General features: G+C 43.6%; 1 protein-coding gene across 16 annotated transcripts in view; it reads left to right on the top strand.

Moving 5' to 3' along the window:
- The window catches only part of Efcab5 (EF-hand calcium binding domain 5), a 126324-nt gene that overhangs the window by 88464 nt on the left and 18986 nt on the right, over nt 1-18874 (top strand). For 14 of the 16 annotated variants that reach the window (XR_003949462.1, XM_030246082.1, XM_017314600.2 and 11 more), the window contains 4 exons: nt 6379-6668; nt 9805-9974; nt 11469-11697; nt 14004-14156. Coding sequence is in view for 14 of the 16 variants with exons in the window: in XM_030246082.1 (XP_030101942.1) it covers nt 6379-6668; nt 9805-9974; nt 11469-11697; nt 14004-14156 (842 nt within the window). In the remaining 2 variants the exon portion in view is untranslated. Of the gene's footprint in view, nt 1-6378; nt 6669-9804; nt 9975-11468; nt 11698-14003; nt 14157-14495; nt 14655-18874 lie in introns of those variants that run through there. The other 2 variants (XR_003949461.1, XM_030246085.1) reach the window with 2 other exon arrangements.

The following is an 18874-nucleotide window of genomic DNA, read 5'->3' as shown; positions in this document are numbered from 1 at the left end:
AGACATCCAGGTTTTTGGTTAGAAATCGGGAGGGCTGTCCAGTGAGTACTGCTTAATTCTTTTAGGCTCTATATACTTTTACAGCATCATGGGAAGCAAAGCACAAGCCAGCAGAAATGATGGCCGACGTACATTCAGTATCTGTGCCCATCCGGAGGCCTCCATGTTCCTCCCTGTTCCTCCAAGGTTAACAGAGCATTCAGTCCCTTGCCTTGATTTTCAAGTGCATCCCCTCTTAATCATCCCATGTGTATCATTCAGCAGGCCAGGAAACCTGCCAGTAGACCCTGGCCTCACTTGACTGCCTGACAGGCAGGCTTTCACAGAAGCAGGGAAAATGGCTCCCGACATCTACCTTCTTCTGTTATTTTTGACGCATCTTAAAGCAAAACGTATACATTAAATTGAGGTGATTCTTTAGTTAACTGGGTTTTGGGGTTTTTTTTTTTGTTTTGTTTTTGTTTTTTGGGCTTTTTTTTTTTCCCTCTTTGGTGCAAAATTAGGTGTGCAGATTTTAAAGGTAAATTTGCCGACTTGTGATGAACCCGTGAGCAGTGTAGCCCATGCTTCTTGGGAGAAATAGAACAAAAAGCTCCTTGTGTCCTTTTCCTGTGCAGTCCCCACAGCACAATTCCCAAGGCAACCACAGAGGGTTTTTTCCACCATCATCTCTTTCCTCTAGACCTCACAAAAATAGAATCCCACAATGTATGCTCCTTACGGAAAGGCTTCCTTCACTCAACATAATGTTTCCTGAGATTCTGAAACGCTGTGGATTTCTTTTTTTCTTTTCTTTCTTTTTTTTTTTTTTGTGGGTTTTTTTTGTTTGTTTGTTTTGTTTTTCTTTTTTGAGACAGGGTTTCTCTATGTAGCCCTCGCTGTCCTGGAACTCACTCTGTAGACCAGGCTGGCCTCGAACTCAGAAATCCGCCTATCTCTGCCTCTCAAGTGCTGGGATTAAAGGCATGCACCAACCACACCTGGCCCTACTCTGTGGATTTCTGAACCACTAGGCAGATGAGTATTTTTGGTTTAAAAACAAAACAAAACAGAATCTCAGACAGTCTTCTCTGCCATTTTAACAACTCCATCGTTCTTTGAGCTCTCCTTTGCTTCCTAACATGAGATCTTCTGGTTTCAATCTTGCGCTTCACCCGTTTCCATCCTGAAGTAATCAACTTCCCGGGAACCCTGCTATCTTTTACTGAAAGACATATTTAGGAGCCAAGATTTGAGTTATACATGTGCTGGTTTCTCCCAAGGCTCTGTTCTCTTTCTCTGGAGACAAAGATTTATGTGAATTTGCATATTCACAGGCATTGTTATGTGAATATTAAACACTTACACCTTTACATATCTTTATATACACCAAGGCCTCCAAGTCCAACTCAAAACAACAGAATTGTTCTCCAGTTCTTCTTTTTAATTAATTTATTTTACATCTCAATTGCAGCTTTCACTCCCTCCTCTCCTCCCAGTCCCTCCCTCTCACTTCCTCTCTCTCTGTGTCCACCCCTCCTTTCTTCCTCAGAATAGGGGAGGCTTCCCATAGATTTCAACCAGGCTTGGGAGTGGGACTAGACACATCTTCTATTGAGGTAGACAAGGCAACCCAGTTAGGGGAAAGGGATCCAAAGGCAGGCACTGTGGTCAGAGACGGCCCCTGCTCCAGCTTTAGGTGGCCCACAGGAAGACCCAGCTGCACAACTATTACACATGTGCAGAGGGCCTAGGTCCATCCCATACATACTTTCAGTCTCCATGAGCCCCTATGAGCCCAACAGAACCCATTTTCATTTTCTCCCAGCCTTACAGATCCTTTCCCTCACCACATCAACTCCCCAGATGGATGTACTTAGCTTATTTCTTCTGCTCTAATGCTCCATGTATGCCCAGGCTCTTCAATCCCATAGATGCCCTCCTCAGCCCATTCAGACTCCAGCTGCCTAGACTCAGCTGACTGCTATACAAAGTCTTACTAAGGCAGATTTCTCATATTGGGCTTCTCTTTGTTATAAATAATCTCTTTGTCTTGTATAGGTTGTGACTCCTCAGACCAGAATGTCCCTCCATTTGGATACCTTTTCACTCCATTCAGTACTCGGAATCTAAATAGGGCTTTGACACCTGAACCTAGCCTATGCATGGAGCTTGGACTCTAATAACCCATGCACTCTGTACCCAAAGGACTCCCTTCTCAGCAGTGAGCTCTAACCAAAAGTAGATTATGTTCCTTGTCCTGCCCAAGATTATGGCTTTAGGACAACACTGCTCATGGAAAGACAGGAACCAAGAGCAGACAAAGAACAAGAAGAAGAACCCATGAAGCACCTTTTTGTTTTGGTTTGGATTTTTGAGACAAGGTCTCACTGTGTATCCCTGGCTGTCCTGAAACTGACTATGTAGACCAGGCTGGCCTTGAACTCACAGAAGCACTCTTAATCTGTTTAGAGAGTGAAACACTTAGGATGCTTTTGGTTCAAATAATAGAAGACACAATCCAAAGCAGTTAGAAAAGAAAGGGGCCTATTCACTCACAGAACATCCTGGCTGGTTAAGAGCACTAGGGTTTTGGGGGTTCAAATATGAAATTAGCGGGTGCCTCTTTATCTGCTCTGTTTTGACTGGGTTGTCATACAACCCTTTCCCTTGTGGTAAACAGATTCAAACTCATAATATCTCAGGGCCATTCAAATCAAGAGGAATAAAACAAACTATCCTTCACCTAATCACTGGAGCAAACAGTCTGGCATTCAGGCGTGGTGGTAATACCTTCAAACCTGGCACTCAGGAAGCAGAGACAGGTGGATCTCTGTGAGTTCAAGTCCAGCCTGGTTTACATAGCAAGTTCCAGGGCAGCCAGAGCTCAATAGTAAGATTCTGTCTTAAGAGAGAGGAGGAGGAGGAGGGAGAGGAGGAGGAGGAGGAGGAGGAAAAGAGAAAAGGCCTGGCATTATACTATACTAAACCAGCCACTCTGATTAGAGGTACAGAATGTCCTGTGCCTGGATCTGGAGTGACCCTGAAGTACATGTACTACCTCTAAAACTACAATGGATCCCACTCAAACTCATTTCTGCAATGAGAGTAGTGGTTTTCCCCAAGGCAAAATCATAACTACAAACTGTAGGAGGGAAGTCCATGGAGCTAAACGCAATGAATGTTTAACTACAGGAATAAGAGTTTGCACATGATAAGATGGCTACAAGTTTCAGGTAGTGGCCGTTAATTGTGAGATAGGTGGCTTTGAATGGGTGCTCTTGTCACTAAAGGGAAGGAAAAGCTACAGTGGAAGACATTTGACAGGAGAGCTTGAACCCACTTTACAAGGAAAGGACCAGGCCCTGTCTGTTAGTTACCTCTCTCAGCTATGACAAAAGTATCCGGTCAGGGCAGCTTAGGGAAGGAGAAGCACAGCTCATCTTGGTGAGGAAAGCCTGGTGCTGATGGCGGGGGAGGGGGGGCGGGGGGGGAGGCAGCTGCCCCCCCTCCTGCACTGCAGCCACAGTCGGAACAGGACGCCGACAGGGAGAGTGCTGACACTCAGCTCCCTGTCTCTCTTTTTATTTAGTTTAAGGAATCTTGCCCACGGAATGATGCCACGCACATTCAGGGTGCATCATGCCATCTCAGTTAACCCAGTCTAAAAACTCCCCAATAGATATGCCCAGAGACTTGCTACCAAAGTAAGGATTGATCCTATCAGGTTGGCAATCATTATAAAACCATCACACTCTATGACTTGGTTTTTTGTTTTGTTTTGTTTTTCCCGGGACAGGGTTTCTCTGTGTAGCCCTAGCTGTCCTGGAACTCACTCTGTAGACCAGGCTGGCCTTGAACTCAGAAATCTACCTCCCTCTGCCTCCAAGTGCTAAGGTTAAAGGCGTGCACCACGACTGACCCACTACCCTATGACTTGTTAATATATAATAAATGTTGAAACACTTTTTACATGTACCAGGAGACATGTGCCAAAAGGCTTGTAGTGCAGTTCTTAGGAGTGAAATACTTTTTATTAGATATTTCCTTTATTTACATTTCAAATATTATCCCCTTTCCCTGCTCCCCACCCCCCAGGATCCACTTATCCCATCCTCCCTCCCCTTGGTTCTATGAGGGTGCTCCCCCACCCACCCACTCCTGCCTCCCTGCCTGGCCTTCCCCTATGCTGGGGCCTCAAGCCTTCACAGGACCAAGGGCCTCTCCTTCCACTGATGCCCTACAATGCCATAGGAGTGAAATATGAAAGATACCCGAAACACACACTGCCAGGAGAACAAATAATCAGTGATGCTATCATACAAATGCAGTAGCTTAGGTGAATGAGTCAAAGCCACTGGGACACCCTGATGAACACAGTAGTGTAAAGCTGAGTGACAAAGCAAGTTCTAGGGATGAGGAGATGGCTCAGAGTCCTTGAGAACCCAAGTTCTCAGCTTCTACTTCAGGTGACTTACAACTGCCTATAACTTCAGTTCCAGGGGATCCAACATCCTCTTCTTGTCTCCATGGGCACACACACACACACACACACACACACATACACACACACACACGAATACAGCTATGAAGACACACATACTTATAAACACAAAATGACTTTCTTTTAAGCATGAGGCTGGAGAGATAACTCAGAAGTTAAGAGCACTGACTACACTTCCAGAGGACCCAGGTTTGTTTCCCAGCACACACCTGCCAGCTCACAACCATTTGTAATTCCAGTTTCAGGGGATCTGACACTCTTTCCTGGCCTCCAAGGGCACCAGGCATACATATGGTATACAGACATATATACAGGCAAAACACCCATAGACATAAAGAATAAGGATTGTTACATTTTAGGATAAAAGAAAATAAATTTTAAAACATTAAAAATTAAAAGCAAGTCCAAGAAAATTACATATGGTTTGATAGTCTTTTTTTTCTTTTTTTTAAGAATTATTTATTCATTTTTTATGTATGAGTACACTGTAGCAGTCTTCAGACACACCAGAAGAGGTCATCGAATCCCATTACAGATGGTTGTGAGCCACCATGTGGTTGCTGAGAATTGAACTCAGGACCTCTGGAAGAGCAGTCAGTGCCCTTAACTGCTGAGCCATCTCTCCAGCCCAATAGTCTTTGTGTAATGTTTACAAACAGGTAAACTAAACTATGCAACATTCATATGCAACACAGCTGCTATTACATAACAAATTTCAGGTAAGAGATGTAAGGAAATGGGGACTAGAACAGAGCAGAGGAGGATACAGAAGTTAAGTTGCTGATACTGTTCAAGTTTGATAGTAGATTCATCATTGTACAAAAGAAAATTAAAAGAGGCTTGGAGAGATGGGTCAGAGGTTTAGAGCCCTGGCTGCTCTTCCCAAAGACCCGGGTTCAGTTTCCAGTACCCACATAGTGGTGGCTCACAACCATCTGTAACTCCACTTCTGTGGGATCTGCTGCCCTCGTCAGGCCTTCAAGGGCACCAAGCATAAATGTGATACAGAGACATTCACGCACGCAAACACCCATATACATAAAATGATAAAATAAAAAAATTAAATTTCTAAAAAGAAGAAAAAAGAAGATCCGAGGCCTACTTCGGTGGCAGAGTGCTTCTTGAGCACATGTGAGACCCTGACTTTAATCCTGACCACTGCAGAGATGTAGGTGCAGATGTGTGCGAGCGATGGTCAGAGACTATGAGTGCATGAGAATACAGGAACAAGCCATTCTTCAATGGTACCAAGGGCAACTGTGCTTTGAGACCAGGCTAGATTCAAACAGGGACTTGAACCAGGGAATCTCATAATGCAAACCGTGCGGTTACTTTGGTTTGGCCTTTTGAGAGATTGCCCCAGTGGCTCAGGCTGCTTCCAAAAACTCATGATCAATTATAGGCATGAGTATAAGCCACGTGTGTGTGTGTGTGTGTGTGTGTGTGTGTGTGTGTGTGTGTGTGTGTGTGTGTGTGTTGAAAAGAAAGTGCACTACCACTGAACCATATTCCCAGCATAGCAAGTTGTGTTTTAGTCTTACAAACATGTATTTACTACTGGTAAGTTCATTGTAAAGTGATAACATCTGTCTGGGGTTATAAATGTAGGAGTGGAAATAAGTGGCCACAAGAGACAGTGCCAAAGAGGACATGGAAGACAAATGGGGGAGTCACAGTAGGCCCTGGGATCTCACCTGGCTGAGCAGTAGAATTCAAACAAAACCATAGCTGGCATGGAAGTCAGTCACCGTGCTCAGAAAAACCTTTACTATGCTTGGTTCCGCACGGAGCGCACAGGTTAAAGGCTTTAACTTGCTGTAAGAGGAAAATGGAAACACTGCCCACAGATTAGTGAACCTTCAGCCTGTTCTTTGCTTCTCACTTATGTCTTTTAGCTAAACTGCACATAAATTTTCCAGAGCCAAGTCCCGGTCACGAAGTTAAACTGTCTTCAAAGCAATTTCAGAGGTACATAGAACTGGTCGTATCTGAACTCAGGGGCAATGAAGACGAAGTTCTGGAAAGTGTTGTGGAATTCCTGATGGGTTCTTTAGAGAGGAGCCACGTTGAGGGTCTAAGGAACTGTGCAAGGCGGAAATGGCTCCATCAGATTCAGTACGCTGCAGAGACAAGTGGGGTGTCCCTGGAGCCGGTGTACACTGAGACCTTCAGGGTCCTCACCCAGGTATGCTCCCTAAAGTAACGTAAGAGAAAGCAGTATGTGATGTTCAGTGGCTGCACACATGTTCAGGGGGAACACATAAAATTTGTTTAAAAAAATTGTTGGATGCTGCAAAAGAAAAATCACTGAGTGATTCTATAGATGATTTATTTATTATTTATTATAAGATGTTATAAGCAACTCAAACCTAGGGATGTAGTCTAACTGATAGAAAGCCTAGCAACTATGAAGCTCTGGGTTCAGTCCCAGCTCACTCACTCAGGTGTGAGTAGCACTTACTGCAATCTCAGAAGGCAGAGCCAAGAGGATCAGAGTTTTAAAATCACCCTTGGCTATATACTGAATTTGAGGCCAGGCTGGGTGGATTGGCTATGTAAAGTTCTGTCTTTAAATAAGTATGTAAAAATAAAGCAAGCTGTGTGGGATAAAGCTGGGATGGCTGGAGAAAGATAGGAAGGCATGGAAATGATGCCCTGGACTTTCATCTCTTCTGAGAGTCAAACCCAAGACTAGATGATAGAATGATACTGAGAAATGGCGGTAAGGAGATGCGCAGTGGTACATGCTTCATTTACTGTGCATGGTGCTTGCGGAACAATTTACCCGTCAAAAAAAGAATTTTTAATTTTTTTAAGTTTCATTTTTATTTCTGAGGGGCATACTGGGGTGTATGTGTATGTATGAGGTGTAAAGTTCATGTGTAAAGGACAACTTGTGGGGGTTCAGGGGAACTTTCAGGCCAGCCAAGGCTACATAGTGAGAGCTTGACTATAAACAAACAAACAAACAAACAAACAAATAAGCAAGCAAGCCAAAGTTTCAACATGCTTAGCCACTGGGGAGGCAAAACTTAAAACTAGTTTTACAGTTCATCTCACCCTAGTCCAAATGTGTGGACAGTCTTCAAAAAACTAAAAAGAGAACTGCCGTGTGGCTCAGTATACCACTCCTGAGCATAAACCAAAGACCTCCCTATCCTACCACAGAGACTCTCACTTGTACGTCTGCATTCACGGCTGCACTTTTCACAACAGCAGGGAAATAGAAGCAGTCTGGATGGTCCTCAATTGGAGAAAGGATAAGGAAAATGTGGCACGGAAACACAGTGGAGTCCTGCTCAGCTATAAAGAAAGATGAAATTATTAACACATGCCTAGGCCACAAGCTTGGCTCATTCTCCGCCAGCTCGTAACTTATCTAACCCACTCAAACTATTCTGTCTTCCACATGGCTAGGTATCTCTCCTCATCTTCTTACATCCAGGTCTGGGGCAAATCTCCCCTTCGTTCTATCCTGAGTTCATCTACCTACTGGTTAGTTAGCTCTCCTTCAGGCCCGGCCTGCTGCTTCCTCTGCATCCCAGCCCAAATCTCACTTGCCTCTCATTATTTCCCAGAATCCTCTCTCGCTTCCTGTCAGTGTCCTACCTGCTATTTCCTGCCTCAGCTCATTGGCCATAGGCTTTTTTATTGACAAGTGATGCTTCTAAGAGAGTCTCTCAACACAGAAATGATAGTAATATGTATATGGTGAATATACATATATGATGATATGTATGGGATGAATACACACACACACACACACACACACACACACACACACACGCGCGCGCGCACACACATTCAATGATAGAGCACACACCTTTAATCCCAGTATTCAGGAGGCAGAAGCAAGAGGATCTTTGTGACTGAGGCAATCCTTTTCTATACAGTGAGCTTTAGGACATTCAAGACTACATAGAAAGAGTCTGTCTCAAAAAATAGTTGTATATAGGAAAGATTATTAGAACAACTCACAGGCTGTGGTCCAGCATGTCCAACAATGGATGTCTACCAACAGAAGGTCCAAGAATCCAGTAGTCCATAAGGCTGGCTATCCCAGCTGGCCTTCAGTATACACAGAATCCTCAAGAAGTAGGCTCCAGTACAGTAACGGAATGAACTTACCAGTGAGAGGGCAAGCAGGCAAAGACCAATGCTTTGTCTGTCCATGTCCTTTATATAGAGACTGCCACCAGAAGATGCAGCCCAGATTTAAGCTAGATCTTTCCACCTCAAAAGATCCAGATTTAGGGTGGGCCTTCCCACCTCAAATAATTCAATCAGGAAAATATCTGTCACAGATGTACCCATCTTAGGTTTTAAATAATTTTAGATGAAGTCAAGCTGACAACCAAGAATAGCCATCACAGGGGATAAGGGTGAGAATAGACTATGAAACTAGATAAGAGACCACAGGAAGAGAACCAGAGGTATTGGGAGAGGGAAGGGTCACATGTGACCTGAAGGCAGAAATCAGGCTATTGGGGTAGGGCAAATTATGTTTGATGAATGCCACAGAGAAACCTAATCTTTACATGCTAATGTTAAAAAAGAAAGTCAGCAGTCTTAATCTCTAAGAAACTCTTTCCTAAAATGTCCCTGATCAAGTCCAAATGGTTAAGAACTCCTTGAGGCTATAAAAACGCCTTGTCTGTTAAGCACACTTGTTGCACTTGCAGAGGACCCAGTTTTGACTCCAGCACCCACAAGGTGACTCACAATCACCTGTAACTCCAGTTCCAGGAGATCCAATGTCCTTTTCTTGCCTCTGCCAACACCAGGTGTGCACGTGGAGCAGGTACAGGCATGTGCACAGAGCACCCATACATATAACATAAAAATAAAGAAATCTCTTTCAAACTTAAAACAGATCCTCAAGAGCTTTGTTTACAAGCATCGGTTCATTCATGCTTCGATGGTGAAAGATGAGGAAAACACAGGCACTGACTTGCCTGGCCTCTCAAATCAGCACCTTTTACTGAACTCCCTCACCTTCAACCATGGCGGCGCTTCCAAAGGTTCTAAGTTTTGAACCTTTGAATTTGATTAGAGCTAAGAGGTTTTAGCGTGGATCGGGTGTGTCTGTTTTCAGTAAAGCAATGTAACTACATATAAGACAGCCATTCTGCTGACTAACTAAAACTCAGGTTTGAAGGGCAACGTGGTGTCAGCCTTTTCCCCACTGCCCATGACTGGTAATCTTTATGTCATTTATTCAATAAAGGTATCAGTACTAGATTCCCAAGTAGACTAGCAAAGGGACTGGGGGATTTCCGAAGCTGGTGACAAATACATGGTCAAAAGTATTTTTGCCACAGGACGCTGAGGCTCACGGAAATAAGAAGATCAGTGCTCACATCTCCCTCCTAGAGGAAAACGTGTTCCTGCCTGAGAGAGGGCACGTTCTCTTGAGGAACGTGGCTTGTACTCTAGATGACGCTCCGTTCGTCCTGAACAAAGTGCTCTACAGGGACATGAAGGGAATCAGGTAGGAACTTGCTGACGAGTCGCTTTCTTTCTGTCTAATGTTTTAAAGACAAGATCTCACGTACTCTGGCTGGCCTCCAATTCAATGTGTAACCAAGGTTGCCCTTGAACTCCTGATCCTCCTGCCTCTACCCTCCAAGTGCTGGGTTACAGGTATGTCCCACCATGCCTGGCTTTGGTTGTGTCTATCTAAGACAGTATTTTCGCCTTCTGAAGTAAGTTGGCATTTGAACCCTAAGGAGTTGCTGAGGAGAGAACTGTCTTCTAAGTGCCCAGTGCTTCCAGAGTGGGGCCTGAAGTGTTTTCAGCTATCAATGGTTTCTATTGTTGTTATATTTTTATTAATTAATTTATTTTGTGTGTATAGGTGTTTTGTTGGCATGTATGTCTGGGTACCACTTACATGCCTGGTGCCTGCAGAGGCCAGAAGAGGGTGTCAGAGCCCCTAGAACTGGGGTTACAGTCAGTTATGAGCCACCATGTGGGGTCTGGGAATTGAACCCAGATCTTCTTCAAAAGAAGCAGTGTTCCTAACTGCTGAGCCATCTCTCCAGCCCCATGATTTCAAATAGTTTTATCAGATCATTTCTAGAACTCACCCTGGAAATGATTCACTACTTAGGGGCTTGGCTTTACAAGGTTGGCTGTTTCAGGAAATATTTAAAAATGAACCTGCCAACTCCCCGTAGGGTGGGGCCACACTCCTGTGCTCCTGCTGCCACTGCCAACTCTCTGGAGCTATCCCCTGAAGCATCTCAGTCCCACGAGCCACTAGTTCCCTCTCTGCTATAATCCCCTTTAACCGGTGGTTCCACACTCCAGTAACCAAATAGATCTGCCATCCTCACGGTTTGATAACACAATACCCAGTAACCTGATAAAACCAAGACTCTTAAGCTTATAGTTAACCAATTAAATGTATGTATTAATGAAATCACAAATTACAACATGCCAATAAATAATTTCAGAGCCAATTGCTAATGATAAAGCTTTAACCCAATTATTCTAAACTTTTGATAACACCATGTTGGCCTCCATTCTCCTTCTCCCTCCTCCTGAGACCTCTCTGTCTCTGCAACTCTTAACTCTATCTCCCTTTTCCCCACCCAATCACAGACCTCCCCTGCACTAATGTAATTGGACAGGGAAAATCCTGCAACAGTTGGCTCCATAATTTGTAGCCCCATCATCTGGTACATATACCAATACACAAGCGCGCATGTGTGTGTGTGTTTATGCATGTATGTATATACGTATGCATGTATATGTATGTATTTAACTGAATGTCTCACACATGCCAGAAAATCACTCCACCTTTGAACTACACTTCAAGTCCTAAGATTATTTTTTAAATCTTTTCAAGTCAGACCCTTTAACAAGTGATCCACCTCTCCTACATATAATGCTTAGAACCATAGAAAACTAGAGTTTGTTTTCTCTATGGCTTAGTCTAAAGCCTGTGACTGTCCCCTATCCTTGTGTCCCTTTTCAACAGCTTTACAGTAGTGGATGAAGGAAAGCCAATCCATGTCCCCCAAGTTCAGCACCATGGAAATATCTTCTTCTGGAACAGTTTCCGAAGTAAGAATGAGTATAACGGGTCGTTCCTGGCTTTGCCTCTTCAGGATGCATACATGAGGATCTTTGGGGTCCTGGCAGTTGACACGCTTCGAGATCCTCATGAAATAAACATCTTCTTACCTCATGAGATCAAATTCTATCAGGTAAGCTAGAAGTCTACCAGCATATTGGTCAATAGCTTCTCTGTATGTCTTCAAAGTCAACCCTGGAAGCAGAGGAGAGTAAAGACACTGCAGGTAGACAGTCTCATCGTGTTTTCTGTGTTTCCTGTATGTACCAGCCTTTAACATGTTCCTTATCATTTGTAGAAAGACTGGGATACACATGCATATCTGAACCTCTCTGGAATGTTGCTTATATGTGCCTCAGCACTATGCCTGATAGGAATAGAAACTGATGCTTTTTGAAACCCCTGAGACCCTCAAAATAGGAATGGCCCTGTAAAGGGTGTGCTGGCTAGTTTATACTGGTAACTTGTCACAAGTTAAAATAACCTGGGCAAAGACTCTTAATGAGGAATTATGTAGACTAAGTTGGCCCATGGATATGGCTGTAGGGGGCTAGTTTGATTGTTAATTGATGTAGAAAGGCCAAACCTATTGTGAGCGACACTATTGCAAAGATGGTGGTTTGTGGACAGCACCTTCAAAGGCAGGGGCTGCTGCAGAGTGTAAGTGAGGAAGATGCTAGCTAAGCTCAGCGGTCAGCAAGGAGAGATCTGCAAGCTTACTCTCTCTTCTCTCAACTCTGCGTGTTCCTGCCTGACTTGCCTGAAATACTGCACGGCAGACCAGAGTTAACCCCGTCTTCACTGAATTGTTCTGTGTTAGGGTATTTTTTTTTTTTTCACAGCAACAAAAATGAAGCTGGGACGAAGGGACATATTTATTTTTATTAACAAAGTTCACTATCGATCTCTTTGTTCTTTCCACAAGGGATGCTAAATATGTTTGCATCCTCTTGATCTTAGTGTTATCATTTCTGAGGAAAATGAAGAAGCCCGAATATGTCTTGAGAATTCATGTTTTCAAATTAGACCATGAAAATGACAGGCACGTTTCAGACTGAGAAATAGCTAGAACATTTTGATCTAATGTTATGGATGGAAGTTGCCGTGCAGATAGATTTAAAGCCTGTTGAGCCCAGGGTCTGTGGCCTGGGGCAGTCAGGAGCTCACTGCACCAATGTCTTTGTCCCTGTAAGCCCTTGTTCTTTGTGTGCGTTCACCATTATGCTTGTCCTGCCCTTTACCTTATGGCTAGACAGCAAAGGACAGGGGTGGGTTCTTCTCCGATCATCTTGTTTAGTAAGATTCATTCTCATGTCTAATATAGACAAAGGTATGAGAAAACAAATGGTATAGAGCTGGCAGTAAACTAACTGCTTAGAGTCTCATCCATGAGCACGGCCAAATGATGATAAATTAGCTCTCTAGCCCTGGAAATTACAACCCTGGGTTACCCTTCCATGACCACCTGAATCCCAATCTTAGTCTCTCTCTCTCTCTCTCTCTCTCTCTCTCTCTGTGTGTGTGTGTGTGTGTGTGTGTGTGTGTGTGAGAGAGAGAGAGAGAGAGAGAGAGAGAGAGAGAGAGAGAGAGAGAGATTTTGAAGAATTTGTGCTTCCTAGAGTTTTTTGAGAAGGCCACAGTTGGAATCTATGACTTTCCATGTATCTCCTCTCTGTGGAAGAGTCCCATGCTTATAGGAAGACTGTGTAACTGGCATTCGTAGGTCTTGAAACCAAACACATTCTGTTTGGTGGACCTGAGGGTAAAGTTCATGGATAATACCAAAAAAATTAATATTGGGAGCCAGGTTAATTCCAGGACTTGGGAGACAGAGGTGAATCTCTGGTCTGGTCTACATAGCAAGTTCCAGGCTGGGCAGACCTGGAACACATAATGAGAACCTGTCTCAACAAATAATAATAATAATATTGACATCAAATAAGGGCAATTCATAGCATTCGTGACTAGAATCTTGGCTTTTGAAGGATTTATTTTTCCTTTCTAAGTTTATCTTCTTCTTTTTTTTAAATTTTTTTTTAGATTTATTTATTTATTATATGTAAGTATACTGTAGCTGTCTTCAGACACTCCAGAAGAGGGAGTCAGATCTTGTTACGGATGGTTGTGAGCCACCATGTGGGTGCTGGGATTTGAACTCCAGACCTTCGGAAGAGCAGTCGGGTGCTCTTTCCCACTAAGCCATCTCACCAGCCCAGTTTATCTTCTTCTGAGTGCACATATCATAAAGCATAAAAAATATGTAGGCCTCTATTTACACTTTTGGTTGTCTTATGATCCTTTTTGCATAGCAGAATCTCAAAGAGTACCTCTTGGAGAACTGATTTTAACTAATTTATCGATCATAAATTTAAGAGGCAATCATTGCTGACCACTGTGTAATTGACAAAAATATGCAAATGAAATTGTCGGTCTTCTCAGGGGGTCGCCAATGCCTTCAGCACAGCTTACCACCATGTTCACAGCAGGGAACACGTGCTGCACTCCGTGATGACTGGCATCCGGTGGCTCTTCAGTGTCACATCTGGCATCACCACCATCACTACATGCTTCATCGAACCCAGCTCAGAACAGGTAGGTAAAGTGGGGCCATGTTACACCTTTATAACACTATACAGTTATTAAATATTAATGTCCTGTTAATATTTAAGAGTCATAGTATTGAGGATGTGGCTCAGTGGCAGATCACTTGCTAGCATGCTCAAGGCTCTGGGTTTGATCCCAGAATCACACACACACACACACACACACACACACCAAAAGAAATAAGCAAATAAAATTATGATCCCAACTCAAAACAAGTATCTATTAAAAACTGCCTTGGGCAAAAAGGAATATCGTGTGTGCAAAATGAAGAAGAAACAACGGTGAGTCAGGGAGATGGCTCAGTGGATTCAGACGCTTTCTGTGCAGGTCTGATGACCTTGATCCTCAGCTTCCACGAGGAGGGAATCAGCTACCGAGAGTTGTCTTCTGACCTCCCGGATGTGGCAAACACAGCTGGATGCACACGTGTAGGTGAGAAAGACGGTGGGCGAGGATGTAGCTGAACAAACCCAGGATCTTCTGAAGGTGGGTTTTCTCTCCCAGGCAAGTGAGATGCTTAGGAAACAATCGAGTTTAAGAGCTCCAGTGTTTAGAGGGTGGGGATGGAGACATGGCTCAGCAGTTACGAACACTAGCTGCTCTTGCGAAGGATCCGGGTTCAATTCCCAGAAACCACGTTGTGACTCACAACCACTTGCCATTCCAGTTCCAGGAGATGCAGTGCTCTCTTCTGACCTTTACAGGCTGCTGCCTGCACATGATGCAGATGAACTCATTCAAACATAGGCTTGGATATATTAGATAGATGATAGATAGATAGATAGATAGATAGATAGATAGATAGATAGATAGATAGATAGATAGATAGAATTAATTCCAATTTGGGAGGTTGGAGAAGTTACTCAGAGGTTAAGTGCATTGGTTGCTCTTGCAGAGGACCCACATTCAGTTCCCAGCACCCACACCAGATGGTTCCCAGCTGCCTGAAACTCCAGTTCCCAGGGTTCTAACGCAATCCATTGTCTTCTATGGGCACTGCCCACAAGAAGTACACGTATAGATAAGCAGGCACACATACATATACACGAATTATAATTTTATCTTAAGTCCCAATTCTGAAACCTATGAAAGAAAACTTGTTCTGATTCATCCTGGATACATCCGTTGGCCAAAGAGGTAGCACGTGCCAGAATCATCTGAGAGTCGCAGCAATAAAAAAAAATAATGTTAAAGGCTCCCGTCTGTATAATGGATACTTGCTCCATGTTCGCTTTGTCTTCTTTAAAGGTAAATAAGGCCAGATAAGGTCATTCATGCTCGAAGTCCCAGAACTTCAGAGACCAAGACCAAAACAAAAAAAGATGAATTCAAAGTCAGCCTGCTCTACATAATGAGACCTGGTCAGGGAAGGGGAGTGGAGGGGGGAGGGGGAGGGGGAAGGGGGAGGGGGAAGGGGGAGGGGGAGGGGAGAGGGGAGAGGGGAGAGGGAAAAGGGGAAAAAGGGGAAAAAGGGGAAAGGGAAGGGAAGGGAAGGGAAGGGAAGGGAAGGGAAGGGAAGGGAAGGGAAGGGAAGGGAAGGGAAGGGAAGGGAAAAGATTAGGAACCGAAGCGATGGCACAGCCAGGAGAGACTGCAACAGCTTTCAGAAATAGGTTCTCTTCTACCCATGTGGGTCCTAGGGGTCAAACTCTGGTCATCAGGCATAGCAGCAGGTGTCAAGTTCCTTTACTCACTGGGACATCTAGCCACCCCCCCCCCACACACACACACACACCCCAGAGGGTTTTTGGTTGGTTGGTTGGTTTTCATTTTTTGGTGGTAGTGGTGGATTTTGTGGTGGTGGTGGCAGTGGTGGTTGTTTGTTTGTTTGTTTGTTTTGTTTCTCTGTGCCCTGGATGTTCTAGAACGTGCATTGTAGCCCAAACTAGCCTTAAACTCAGAAATTCACTTGACTTTGTCTCCAGAGTACTAGGATTAAAGGTGTGAGCTGCCACTGCCCGGCTCCAATGGGGTTTTAAATGTAATTTGAAATGTCTCATAGACATCTAGGTAGAAATATTGAATGAACAGTCAGGTGCATAAGTTGTATATTTAAACGATGATCTTGCTGATATGATAAAGCCTTGCCCCTCACCAGTTATCCCTGCCTCTGTGTTCATTACATGACTTAGTTTTGATTTCAAACATAATCTGGAAAATGCTTTTCAGATTTGTCAAAGGCTCTGTCAAGGGAGACCAGAGGCCTCGCAGAACTTCACACCGTGGCTTCACACTGTGGCTTCACACCATGGCCAGCTTCCAGCTACAGCATGGCAGTGCCTGCCAACTTCCCCTAGGGCAGTGGCTCGCAGCCTTACTGAAGCTGCGGCTCTTTAGTATGGTTCCTCGTGATGTGGGGACCCCCACCCATAAAATTATTTTTGTTGCTACTTCATAACTGTAATTTTGCAACTGTTATGACTCATAATGTAAATATATCCTGTTTTCTGATGGGTTTAGGAGACCCTCTGTGAAAGAGTCATTCCATCCACAAAAGGGTTGTGACTTCTTACATATTCTTTATTTGCAGCCTCCTTTCTGCCCAAGAAATTTTTACACAATCCAGTAAATATTAAAAAAAATAGGTTTACAAATCTAAAATTTAGTAATCATAAATCATGAATTTATTTTTGAAAACTCTTTATATATATGTATATATATGTATATATGTGTATAATTTTATGTAAAATTACTAAAGATAAAAAAGAAAGTTTGGAAACCAATGATATGGATTAAAAACTTGGCTGAACATTTGATGCTATGCCACAAAGTATATCTCTAACAGTTTTCATGGTTGATTGATGTGCTGTTTTTATAATCACCAATCTAAGAACACAACTTTACATAGATCCATAGTACAAAAGGTAGAAGTATGTCAGGAACTCTGTCCTAGTCCCAAATGAATATTAATTTAACAATTTTTTTATGAAACTCAAGTGAGAAATTTTTAAAATCAAATATTCTAATACAATATTTTCCAAAGATATACTAATTTGATCCTTACATGCTAAGGAATAATGGTAGAAAAATAGTAAAAGTCTTTGTTTCAATCCTCTACAGTAAAAGAACTTCCAGGGATAGCACCACCCCTGATTTCAAGCTGTACTAGAGAGCTATAGAAATAAAAACTGCATGGTATTGACATAAAAAGACAGGTTGAGGGCTGGAGAGATGGTTCAGGGGTTAAAAGCACTGAATGCTCTTCCAGAGGTCCTGAGTTCAATTCCCAGCAACCACATGGTAGCTCACAACCATCTGTAATGGGATCTGATACCCTCTTCTGGTGTGTCTGAAGACAGAAACAGTGTACTCACATATATAAAATAAATAAATCTTTTAAAAAAAAAAAGCAGAGAATTCCACCACAAACCTTTGAAAAATAAGACAGATTGATAAATGGAATAGAATAAAAAAAACCCAGAATGTAAATCTGCACGCCTATGGACACCTGACTTTTTGATAAATAAGCCACAATGGAAAAAAGAAAGGATCTTCAACAAATGGTGCTGGTCTAACTGAATGTCTGCATGTAGAAAAATGCAGAAAACCCAAGCCCAAATGGATCTGTAAAACCAGATACTCTGAAACCGATAGGAGAGAAAGTGGGAAACAGCCTTGACTGCATCGACGCAGGAGATAACTTCCTGAACAGAACATCAATAGCTCAGGCACTAAGGTCAACAATTAAATGGATACTAGCTGTAAAGGAAAGAATAATCATGCTGCAATCCACAGACCCAGAGAGGCTAAGCAAGAAGGAGGACTACTCAACTCAAGGAGGAGCACATGAATCTCCCTTGGGAGGAGGAAGAGGAGGAATCTAGTCGGGGGCAGGAGAGGATGAAGAGAGAAAGTACTGAGAGAGGCAACTAGAATTGGGGAGCATTTTGGGGGTGATGGGACCTGCGAGGATGACCCTCTCTAAGACTCCTAGCAATGGGGAGACAGAGCCTGAACCCAGCATCTTCTGTAACCAGCCAAGGCTTCCAGTGAAGGGACTGGGACACCAACCCAGCCACAAAACCATCGATCTACAATTTGTCCTTCCTATCTATAAGTTGCGCTGGGATAAAGGTGGCACAGAATTTGTGTGAGACCCATGCCAGGAGAGAAAGCTTACTCCAACACTGCCAGGAGAGCCAGGAACCAGAGGCTGGGTAGCCCAGAGACCTAGAATAGAACCAAACATAACTGGCAAGGGGAAAAAAAGCCAGTGAAACAATGGGTAATGATAGTTTGCTGTGCTCTTAGATTGGTGGCTTGCCCAATTGTCATCAGAGAGGCTTCACCCAGCAACTGATGGAAACAGATGCAGAGACCCAGAGCCAAACATTAGGTGGCGCTCAGGAAATTCCACAGAAAGGAGGAAGAATCGCAGGCGCCAGAGGGGTCAGTCAAGGTCTCCACAAGAAAACCCACAGAATCAACTAACTTGGGCTCATAGGAGCTCACAGAGACTGAACCGATAATCAGGAGCCTGCATGGGTCTGTCCTGGGCCCTCTGTATATAAGTTATGGTTGTGTACCTTGGTCTTCCTGTGGGACTCCTAACAGTGGGAGCAGGGGCTGTCTCTGATTATTTTGCCTGCTTTTGAGACCCTTTTCCTCCTACTGGGTTACCTGTTCCAGCCTTAATATGAGGGGAGGTATCTAGTCTTATTGCAACTAGATATGCCTTGGTTGGTTGATATCCTTGGGAGGACTTC

The sequence above is a fragment of the Mus musculus genome, chromosome 11 (genome assembly GCF_000001635.26).
Source record: "Mus musculus strain C57BL/6J chromosome 11, GRCm38.p6 C57BL/6J".
NCBI lineage: Eukaryota > Metazoa > Chordata > Mammalia > Rodentia > Muridae > Mus > Mus musculus.
This window is presented reverse-complemented; position numbering and strand designations above follow the sequence as displayed.